The sequence below is a fragment of the Triplophysa rosa genome, linkage group LG23, assembly GCF_024868665.1.
Source record: "Triplophysa rosa linkage group LG23, Trosa_1v2, whole genome shotgun sequence".
NCBI lineage: Eukaryota > Metazoa > Chordata > Actinopteri > Cypriniformes > Nemacheilidae > Triplophysa > Triplophysa rosa.
Genome location: NC_079912.1, coordinates 12420690 through 12432473, shown reverse-complemented (window position 1 = coordinate 12432473; position 11784 = coordinate 12420690). Strand labels below are relative to the sequence as shown.

General features: G+C 37.8%; 1 protein-coding gene across 1 annotated transcript; it reads left to right on the top strand.

Moving 5' to 3' along the window:
* Positions 1 to 1381: 1381 nt before the first annotated feature.
* Positions 1382 to 7551, top strand: skida1 (SKI/DACH domain containing 1). The gene has a single exon (XM_057323324.1). It carries the CDS (start codon positions 3105 to 3107, stop codon positions 5478 to 5480), a length of 2376 nt encoding a protein of 791 aa, XP_057179307.1. The 5' UTR covers positions 1382 to 3104; the 3' UTR covers positions 5481 to 7551.
* The last annotated feature ends 4233 nt before the right edge of the window (positions 7552 to 11784 follow it).

Below are 11784 nucleotides of genomic sequence, written 5' to 3'. Positions count from 1 at the left end.
AAATTTACGAGAAAACAACTGTGCTACATATTCCTACGTTAAAAATTAAGATAAATATTTAGTTTGATTACTTTATAGCTACACTTTGAGTAAAAATCTATATGAAAACGAGAGTAGGCCTATTTATGCACCAGGAAAAATTTGGATTTAAATTCGTACAATTGTTTTATCTAAATAAAACATATGACACATATGCTGTATTTATGTAAGACATTTACACTTTTAACATGCGAGATGAGGTTGTTTAAATATTAATAAACATGTTTATCACTTTTGGAAGCAGCCAGTGGCATACGGTTTAACACTCAAGGCTTCACACCAGACCGAGCCCTCTGAATCATCAGGACTCACTTGTAGGTAGCCTATTGTGTAGCACTGATTATTTCCCTTTAAGATGTTTATGACCTACAGCAAGTATATTACCACGCTTATAAAGAAGCTCATGCATGACAAATACAGATGCCGATTTTGGCAACAAATGGACTGTGGTGGTGATTAACACATATCATTGCTCCATATACACCTCAGCTTCTCTGCAAACCATCATTAGATAAACGTATATCATACGTTGCAACGGTTGGATGTAACATACTTGCTTTTTTATTATCAATATCAGATGCAATGGTGGGTTTAATAGATCTTAAAACGTGTGTGTGTTCTGAAAAAGTGTGAACAATGTTCCATCAGTATCGCTGTCAATTAGGATATTGTATTGTCTTAAACCATATTTAATCTCATCGTGTTATATAGGCCTAATTTTCTTATTTCATAATTTGTTTATCGTATGGCTGTTCTTAAAAATATGACGGATATCTGGAACTGCACTGTCGACGTTAAAATGCCAAAACATTGGCATTTTAACAAAACAAAGTAAACTTTGCACCGTTTGTAGGCGTCAGTTCAAATCCATGACAGGCTTAATCATCGTGAATCTTTACTATTATAAGGTAACAGGGGCAGGTCATCTGCATTTAAATGTTGTGAATTGTAACTGAATGTGTTCATCAAGAAACAATAAAACTTTAATCCACTGTACAATAGCAAAGAGATATGAACAGCAAAGGGGTAATGGTGTGTCTTAAAAGCCACCTTAAAAGCAAGGACTCGCATAGGCCTATCTGTACTTAGTATATAATTTTATAAAACTACATAATACATAATATGCAGTTCAGTTTATATTGTCTGACGCATTCTCTGTAATTAATTGTTGTGTGGACAATCTGCAATGTTGGTTATGTCCTATGACATAACTTTTCTTTATCGGAACATTCTCATTCCTTGCCATTGTAAAAAACGGCAAATGTCTATACGCAAACGGGGGGAGGGGGTAGTCTTTGCTCGTAAAGACCTGTTATTTTTTCTTTCGCGTTGGTATAGGAAGTGGGATGGAGGTTTGCATGATCTGACAAAAACGGACTATGTTCGACCGCACCAAAGCATAGGCTAATACTTTTTACGCAAACATAATGCAAAACTGAACAACTGAACAATGAAACAAAAAGCAGCTAATTTTTATTGATAGATTTTATTAAAACATACATTTTAACATTAGAGACAATTACATTATTTTCCAAATAATTATTTATGACATCACATAAAAAACTATAGGAGCATTCTTTTAGGTATTTGTTTTCTTTTAAGTCTTCCTTAAATTCTTGCCCCCGTATACAAATTATTTAAATTACCACCTCTGACGTAAGATATGTATATTGATTCCAACACATGGCATCTTGTGGCAATTTCTCAAACTATAGGGCAATCTAGTTAGTCTTTATTGCACTCACACATCGGTACCATAACGCGCGTGCACACAAACGCAAACTCGCAGACATACACACGTCACACTCGAGAAATAGCAAAAAGCATAGGCCCTACGCCGAATAAAGATAATGATGTCTTTGCTTTTAAACATAGCCTACACGGTAATATAAATTAACATAAATAAATTGATCGACATATTATATACACCAAAACACACACATGCACGATTATTTTTTATCTCAATTCAAAACAGCTTTTGGTTAATTGCAACAATCGATTTTTCCTTAGCTCTAAACTTCAATTTCACAATTTTTGCTTTCTGTCTGTGTATAAAAACTCGCCACAAAATTAGACAAATTACAAATAATAAGTAAGAATTTAGCTGAGTGCAACGCGATTCGAAAATGTAAAAATCGCATGTAAACAAAAAAGATTAATAATGTTTTATTCCATAACAACTACGATAGCGTGAAATTGTGCTGTGCTTCAGCTTGTGCAGCTAAACATATAAATCTTTAGCATTATTTGTTTAAACAACCACAACACAGAGATATAGTAGCCTAATTGCAGTTACAAATGACTAATATTAAATGTGAACTTGTCACTAGCGAATTATTTGCTCTATTTAAGAGAGGTGGGATTACAGCAGTATGGTAATTAACTGGGGGTGGGGGTGGCCATGGGTGGAATATCCATTTTTATTGCATCACCTGTCAGTAACGTCCAATCAGCGTCGACTTCGGGGGCATTAATTGATGAAGGTGTCTCCGGCCTTTCTCAGTTCCCACTGTCATTTTATTTGTGACTAAACCAGCAACGGGAATAGCAGCTGCATTTTGGGCTCTATTTCTCTCTCTCTCTCTCTCTCTCACACACACACACTCTCTCTCTTGCTCTCTCTCTCTCTCTCTTGCATGCTCTCTCTCTCTGTCGCTCACCCTTCTCTCCCTGCCCTACTCTCTTTGCTTCTATCATTCTCACTGGCAGTGCTGTTCACCTTCCTCTTTTCCTCATGGCCAAATGGGAAGGGAGCTGAGAGAGCGCAGGTATACAGGAGCTCAGACAGGCAGCAGCCAGCCTGTCGGCAACATCACACACATTCCATCGATCATGCAGTGCTCAGGTCAATGGATTGATTGTTTTAATTCAAGCAGACCATTTCATTTTTGTTTTTCTATGTAAAACTTTTTGTTCATCACGCAGTGTGGACATGTCACAGCCTATGCTGGACTGGCCAGCAGAATGCCTTGAAATAAAGCAGCAGCAGCAGCAGCACCAGCACCAGCACCAGCAGTAAAGCTACTTTAAGGACGTCCGTCGCGCTAAATGTTGGAATTAATGCAATGGAGAAAATGGGAGACTTGGAATCCGGTTTTGAGGAAATGCAGGGTGTTAAGCTTGGCTATTTGGTTATCAAAGGCAAACAAATGTTTGCCCTTTCTCAAGTCTTCACCGACCTCTTGAAAAATATCCCGCGGACTACTGTACACAAACGAATGGACCATTTAAACGTGAAGAAGCATCACTGTGATTTAGAGGAATTGCGAAAGCTGAAAGCAATAAATTCTATAGCGTTCCACGCAGCTAAATGTACTCTGATTTCAAGAGAGGACGTTGAGGCACTGTATTTTTCATGCAAAACCGAGCGCGTTTTGAAATCAAACAAAAGAAGAGAAAAGACAAAGAAAAAATCTGAAAAAGCGTGCGAGGACAAAAACCACACCGATGCCAGAAGTGACTTTTGGAGAGAGAAAGTTTGGTTCAGTTTGCATAGCGTCCCACAGACTTTCTCATTCAAAAAGAAAGCTGTTCGACAGGACTCTGTCCCTCGCACCCACTCAAATCTACCTCAAATTTACAGCAAATCCTTTGCCCGTGATTTTCAGCCGGTGACCAAGTCGGCACCTACACCCTTTAAAAACTACGAAACAGCTCAGATACACGACAACTGCGTGGCTTTTAATCAGAAACATGCGTTTATTCGACACGTTGTGAACCGACAGCCGCTGCTCTATCAGTCCGCCATTGCAGCGCAGTCAAAGCACCAAGGCAACGCAGACCTACTTTACAAAAGGAAGAGGAAGCGTGAGAGCAGCGCGAGGCAGTATTGGTCGAGGAGCAGACGCAGCCACCCGGTTCTGGTCGTCCCAAAGTGCTGTAAACCAAATGTTTCCAACGGATCTTTAAGCCAGTTTCACCATCTCGAGCATGGATTGTACGTCGACCCACGGCACACTGGACATTTTCAGGAAAGCTGCAGCAGTGATACGGAATCTAGTTCCATCTCAGAACGGATAAACAACGATTCGGATTTCGGATCCAGTTTCTCTACCACCAGCAACTCCGGAACTTCAGACGAAGAGGATGATGACTCATTCTCGGATTCTTCGGATGTTAGTACCGATGAAGAGAGCTCCTCTGAGTCTGACTCGAGCTCTGTGTCCAGTCAAGTTTCGGTGCAGAGTATTCGGTTCAGGCGTGCAAGGTTCTCAAGTCTCAACACAAAAGCACCTCTGGTCTTACAGCCTACTTTTCACTACAGGCCTGATTTTCAGAACATACCTGCCAACCAAGGAGGATCGACTATTTTGGATTGTCACCGAGTTGGCAAAACGCAGAAAGCGGACTGTAGTGCATCGTTCACGGATAGATGCAGGGATGGTGACGCCGCAAATGTCCAAAAGTTCTGCGTGGTGGGGGCCTGGTTCCCAGATGTAAACGGGGGCTGTGAACGTGTGTCACGCCTTGAATTTTCAAGTGATCCACAGACTTCCGACTCTAACAAAATTAAAGAGATTGGCCTTACACATATTGCAAATGGAAATAAGGCGTTTCCCCAACAAAGAACACCAGGATCTGCAAACAAATGTCCGCAAGCCTTGGTATCACACTGTGTTCCGGACAAAGGAATAACGGTTTGTAATTCATCTGACAGCAATCTTTTATTAGCAGCAAATTTCAAGAGGGAATCAAAAACTTCCCTCAAACTGCCCTCACCTCTAAAACACATCAAAACAGAGGCAGATGAGCCCGTCTGTAATAATGAGGGGAACACGGGTTTTAAAACGTCACCCGTTGCCATCAGTAACGTGAAAATTAAAGTTGAGGATACCTTTGACGAATATGAATATGTAAATTATTTTAAGGATAGCGATGCTGATGGAAAGGCCATCGGCTACCATTTTAGGGAAACCGATCACTGCAAAGACACGATTAAAACCACGGAAAGCTCTGTGCAAAACCCCCCTGCCTGTAACGAGGAATCAAGAAGCACTTTACACACTCATTGTTCCGAGGAAGGAGAATGCAAAATTGCAGCAAGGGTCAGGAGAAACCACAGGACAGTGCTTCTGGGTAAAAAAGCCGAAAGGACGTCATCTAAACAAAGTGCAAAAGTTGACAGGAGCCCCCGTTCTGCAGAAAAATTTGCAACGAGCGATGGGTCAGTTGAAGACTGTGTTGGCGCGAGCAAACGAAAGCGGGCGAGCAACAATATAACGTCTCAGAAAAAGCCCTTCAGTTTCATGGCGAATTTTACCTCTCCGCCGTCACTTATCATTGGCAGCGATGGAGATTTGAGTCCCGCTTACTCGCTGAACTCTTTAAAAAGTAACCAGCTGCCTCATCGTTCTCACCCGGTGTGGAGATGGCAGCTTGGTAGTGCAGTTGTTCCTCCCCATCCAAGCCACAAATTTCGGAAAGCCTCTGTTATTCACTGAACTGTTATTTTGAGCTCGATGGAAATGTTTTCAAACTGTGACCAGCACTGTATTTTTTTGTTTTGTTTTTTAAATCCTGGCCTGTTGTTATGTAGCACACCGCGTCCTTAAATTTAGTCTGTCGAGGTTGGGACTCTAGAATATACAGAGGTATTTATTACACGCTGATCTGTCAAGAAACAGATATTTTCGAAATGTTTTTATTTACATTGTGATGTTGTTGCCGCTGTTGTTTTGGGTTATACTCTCATGGAGCAAATGTTGGTTCATTTTGCAGGCAGGGTTAACAGTCTCTCATTCTGGCATAATTGTCAGATCTGTGTCAACAAAATGGTAAGTTTTGTTATTGAGACAACTGACTTTGTATATTTTAGGCCAGTCATTTCCTTTTAGGTTTCATATGCTATTCCCAAAATACTGTCTTTCTCAATTACTGTTGGCCTATGATCTACACTCGTCTTATTTATTCATTTTAAGTTTGTTCCCCACATGTTGGCGCATGGCTGTGTTCACTCACATGCAGCACACAATAACGGTAGGCTTCAAACAATAGCCCTCTAACTGACAATCAGGAGCTTTTTGATTTGCACGAAGTAATAGAGGGAAAAACACCGATCCAAGTCCTTCTATAGCACATATAGTTAGGCTACAGAACAGCTAGAGCACAAATCTACCATGCATTGCACTTTGCTAATGCCCAATAAGGTGAATTATTTCTTTTTTATTTTACGAAAAATAGCCATCACAGGTAACCCAAAAACCTTTTTAACGAGTTAATTCAGTTGGTGCTATTTCTACAATGTTTGCCTTTGAACGAAAGATTTGTTAGTCTTCTTATTTGTAAATGTTTGAGATTTAAACGCAGCGACCTACAGGCATACCGCAAACAACGGTGTTTTGCATACGTGACGACATACGTGACGACAAAAAAGAAAAAAGACGTCGGTGCTAGTAGAATACACACACACACACATTCTGGTCAGGGTATATTTAGTAAATGTTTATTTCTCTTCGATTCAAGTAGCTTTGTCTTTTTGTATGGTGTTTTGATTGTATTTTCCTCAAGGACTGTTTCCATGGAATATATTGAGTACCTAAAATCGTTACCTCAAAAATCGGGGAGATAACATTCAAGTATTAACCTGATGTTCTGCTAGAGAACCCTGTCCCTTAGAAATGCCTTGTGATGAATGTACTGTGACGTACCATATTTGTTTACTTCAGCAAAAGCAGACTGCCTTCGAAACAGGCCTTTACAAGTAAATTGTTTCTGTGATTAGATCCCCCAAGTAGGCCTAATACATTTGTACATCGTATTGCCAAGAGCCTAAAAGCAGATAGCCAACTGCTTCCGTGATCCAAAAACTCAATTGCATCCCGATTTCCTGCACAAATAAATACAAAGAATTTGAGTCAAATGAACAGGCATAGACTATGCAGACTTGGAAAAAGCGAGGCTACTGAATTAACATGATTCTCATCGAAAAAACTTCATTTAACGCATTGAGGCATGGACCAGTAATGTGTATTGTGTGAAGTGAAATTATCACTTTGTGAATGTTAAAATATGCGACATATTGTGAATATCAGACAGGTGAATGATTAAAATATAATAGTTTTGTATTTTTGTATTTAATGTCCGCTCCCTTGAGCCTACGAAACGGCTTGTTTTGTTCGTTTCTGTGTCAAAGTGCACTGCAAACTGGCAAAATAATATGTCGACTCAACCTTAGAAGGATTGATTCAAAACTAGCCAAATTAAACACAATGTAGCGACGTCCACAATGAACAGAAATGGGAAAATGGGCGGTGACTTACATGGCAATGATACACCTGGTCAAGACTGACTGTTTTTAATCCTTCTGCTTTTGTTACAATACTTGAGGTCAAATTTTGACATGGATTTTTTAAAAGCTGAAGTCACTGGTTGTTTATAAAATGCATATTTATTTTTGTGATTTTCTCGGTTTTTGTATACCATTGTTGTGTAGGATAAATGCACTCGAAATGAAAACTTGAATAATGGATTTTGAAGCACTTTTCCTTTTCTGGTCAAACTGTTCATTAAATACTGAGTGTGATGTGCGATTATCTTCATTTTTAGCTTTTATCTCCTTAATGTCTGTTGGGATTGGTATATTTGCAGTATTTTATTTAATTGTTAATTTGACAATGACTTTACAAAATAGTCTTTAAATAACATGCAAATAGGAATTTAACCCTGAGTTGATTTTATGTTGTAAATAAACAGTATAGGTGTGGGGGAGGGGTTTGGAGACGATGGTCTCGTGCCCTGCTATACAAGAGCTCGAGCACAATATAAGCAACTTCGCGCGTAGCCTACTCTAACCAGGCAACGGAAACAGGAAACTCCAGTATACTTCTATCATAGAAAGAGCCTATTTCAAATCTCGATATATCAAATATATCGTGTTCAAAAGACATGATGTAGCCTACACTGCATGTTAGGCTATAGTTTTATAATCGTTTAATTCATGCGCGCGTGTGTGTTTCTGTGTGTGTGCGTGTGTGTGTGTGTGTGTGTGTGTGTGTGTGTGTGTGTGTGTGTGTGTGTGTGTGTGTGTGTGTGTGTGTGTGTGTGAGAGAGAGAGACAGAGAGAGAGAGAAACTGAGAAGAGTCAGAATAATCCATTTTTCAATTTCAAAGTACTTCATTGGCACGATTTCTAAAAACAATAATGCAAAAGCACCCCCACACACGAATCTCTCAGAAATAGAGTTGTTTTTATATATGTTATTACGCTCTGTAATACGGTTAAAGGTAAGCTTTTCCACCGGACTCTCTCGACTGAAAAATACGAGAAGGAAGAAAAACTAAAGAAAAGAAAAGAAAAAAATGTCTCAGTATAAAGACGCGGAGTTAGCCACACCAGAAATGTATCATGACTTAATATTTCCTTAATAACTTTAGCTTCTCAGACACAAGGGGCGAAATAAACAGTTGACTTGATCAGTTATGAATAGTAAATCAAGTGCCAGGTCAGCAGTAGCGATCGGTTGTTTTACACAGAGATAATTTTAAAGATCAATGCAAATAAAGGACATTTCAAAGGATCCATCTATATAACATTTTTATAAGGTGATATTAAAATCACCACATTGAACTATCACTGACTAAATAAAAAAAATTGTAAATTGGAATAGTAAAATGGAAGTAAAAATAAATAAATAAAATTGAAATGTATATTGTCAATATGTCATAAAATAATATACATATTAGCACTCAATTGAAGAGAATGAAAAGATTTAATATCAAAGCTTTGGTATAATATTTATAAGACAAAATGCATTAGGAACACTACCAGTCTGAACACAGGCATTAAAAAAGGGTTCCAGACATATTAGAAACTAAAATGTTTGTAAATTATAGTATAGCCAACACACCGCAACACAGCGAGACTTAGGCTATTTTGCAGAGTTAAACAGACTGGCTGCTTAATTTCGAGGCCTTACTTCTTGGAAGCCTGACTTCATCGAAGGAACTCGAGGCTTAATCATTCACAGAACTCAACAGGCCACCATTAGGCTGTTCCGTTGAAAAATATATTTCAATCTCCTAACATGTTTGTGCTCAACCTGTCGTTGATCTTATAGCTCGAAGGACTAACCTGTGAAGAACATAGCCCTAAGGATGTTTATGAATATAGACATGTTTGATTCAATTCTTATTGATTATTGCAAGCCTGTCTGTCATGCGACTAGTCTGTAGACAAGTTTTTCGAATTGCCAGGCATAGTACTATCCAATGTTGAGGAATAGTATAGCGAGGCTGTTAAGCGTCTGTAAATATATTATCAAATATTTGGTAAGCCTTCACTAAAAACCTCGTATTTACTGACACATAAGATCCGCTGGCTTTATTTGTGGACACGTGGTTCAACCAACAGGATAAGTGGCCTCATGGAAGCTTCTTTTGTAATGGGATCAGGACTGTTACGAGGAAAATGCTGTTACGTGATCGACAAAAAAAAAACAAAAAAAACTCATCACAGTTTTAAACCAGCAGAAACACCATCTTGAGTGGTGGAGTTTTCTAATGCTTCTAACCACGATGAAGTTTTATGAACGTCAAAACATAAAAATGTCAATATATTGACATGTATTGTTGCTATTGAAGCATTGTGGATTTGAAAGTATAGTTTGTATAATAAATTGTAAATTAAATTTAGAACTTTCTAAAACAATTGAACGGAACAATCAGTATATATTATAAAAGTAAAGAAAATGTGTGGGCCTATATGGAATAAAGTTTTGCCATAATTAGAATCATCAGCAGTTATCTTAGTGAAGTAAATGTTGGTCAATGAGGTAACATGACACTGTCATTGTGATATTATTTTATTTCTCATTTATTTCCAATACAACCAGCACATTATGATATTGAAAATTAATCCATATGAAAGCAAACTCCGGTCATAATTAAAGAACACAAATCCAAGAGCTAGATGGGCTCTTAGATTAAAACGATACCAGTATCACTGAATACAAGTCAATTATATATAATATCTCTAAGATTAATAGAGAACCATACAACAGCTTAAAGAAGAGAAAAGGTAAAGGTTTACTCTGACCGAGGTCTTCATCAACCTCAAAAAGCATAAACTCAATGCGCATGCAGAGACCTACTCCCTACAAAATCACAATCACAATCACTTAAAAATATACTGGCTCAAAAAAAAAAGATTTTTCAGCTGCGTTAATTGATGTTTTATCAACAATTAAATGCAATGGTTATAAGATTGTCTCTGCGTCTTTACAAATTTCGAACAAATTGACCCTGCCGGTGCCGTGAATTATTAGAAATGTGAAATTACACATTTCTTTAATTTAGAGATAAAATCTATTTCATATTTTCAGTACTTTCCATTTGAAGAAAACATCTTGAAGATTTAAACAAAGGGTTGGAACAAACTCATTATAAATGATGAAATATGAAGTCGCACACAAAATACTTAGGCTATAGACAGAGAGAACAGCACAACAGGTGGAACGCTTGCAACAAAATTCCTTTCAAACGTATCGTTTTTTGTCAATCATCAGTAAGTTTTGGCAAGGTATTCGAGGTGCAAATAAAATGTCTCAAACTATCTCAAATTAAGTCTTTAGATTCGTTTTAGGTGAAATAGATCAAAATTTACCGTTTCACATTGCAAATGGGTTTATAAAGTTATTTGTAAAAAGGGCGTCACTGCAGTAAAACAAATTGGTACGTTAATTAACAAGTAAGAACAAGCCTAAATAGGATTATCTTCTGTAGCCTATTCAAATAATCCTGAACCCTTCTTCATTTCAAAAACAGTTGCTTGGTTTATTTCTTTTTTAAGATCTTTGAAACCGTGCTATTATTAGACATAAGGAATTTTAACACAAGTCATATTTATTAATTCACGCCAAATTATTTGTCACTCAGTCAGTCTGCATTCAAACCCATCAGTAACCCTAATTCTATCACAAGTTACGTTTATTACAGAAACACTTGTAAAAATAGTTCACTGATCCACAACAACGAGCTCATCTGAAAGTAACTGCAGATGAAATACGCCTTTCATATCACTCATGAAAAATGTGCTGTGGGTCAGTGATGGATTTCTGCATGGTTAGTCCGGCAAATAGTTCCTTTAGAGTTAGACCTTTCTGAGCAAGACACACAATTAACCCCGTAAGGCTTTAACAAAGAGATTTAAAGCACAGTGGCATACATTCAACGCACACTTACATAACCATTTAACACCTCCAGTATAATTTTACGTGGATTAACAAAATCTGTTCAAACAATCTCTCTGGATTATAGGCTACTATTGAATAATTTAACCAATGCAGCTAAATGCTGCAGGATTTATCCTGTTTTTGAGTTTATTTGAAAGAACTGATTTTAGGGTAAAGACAGAATTTAGTCACTTGTCCACTTAAATAAATTTGGCAATTAAACAGTCGGATTTAGGTTAGTGTTGATGCCGTACGTAATAAGAGATTTCAAGCCTGCATTGGCAGCCACAGAATCGATGCGTTTACTGCACAGCTACAGCGGAATAGCTCACAGTCCGATTTATTGATTGGTCCAGATGTATCTTGGGGGAAATAATTATTTGCAAAATGTTAAACTGTGATACTGTTGTAGGCTTGATTTAAATTTAAACCCTACATTTCGTCGTTTTAAAGCGACAGTTGATGTGCGGTATTGATTCGTTTTATTAGCATTTTTATGGAAGCTAATGTTAAACCAACCCACTAATATAATAAATCCTGACACAGATTCTTTTAAGCACGCGAGAGTAGAAAGGAA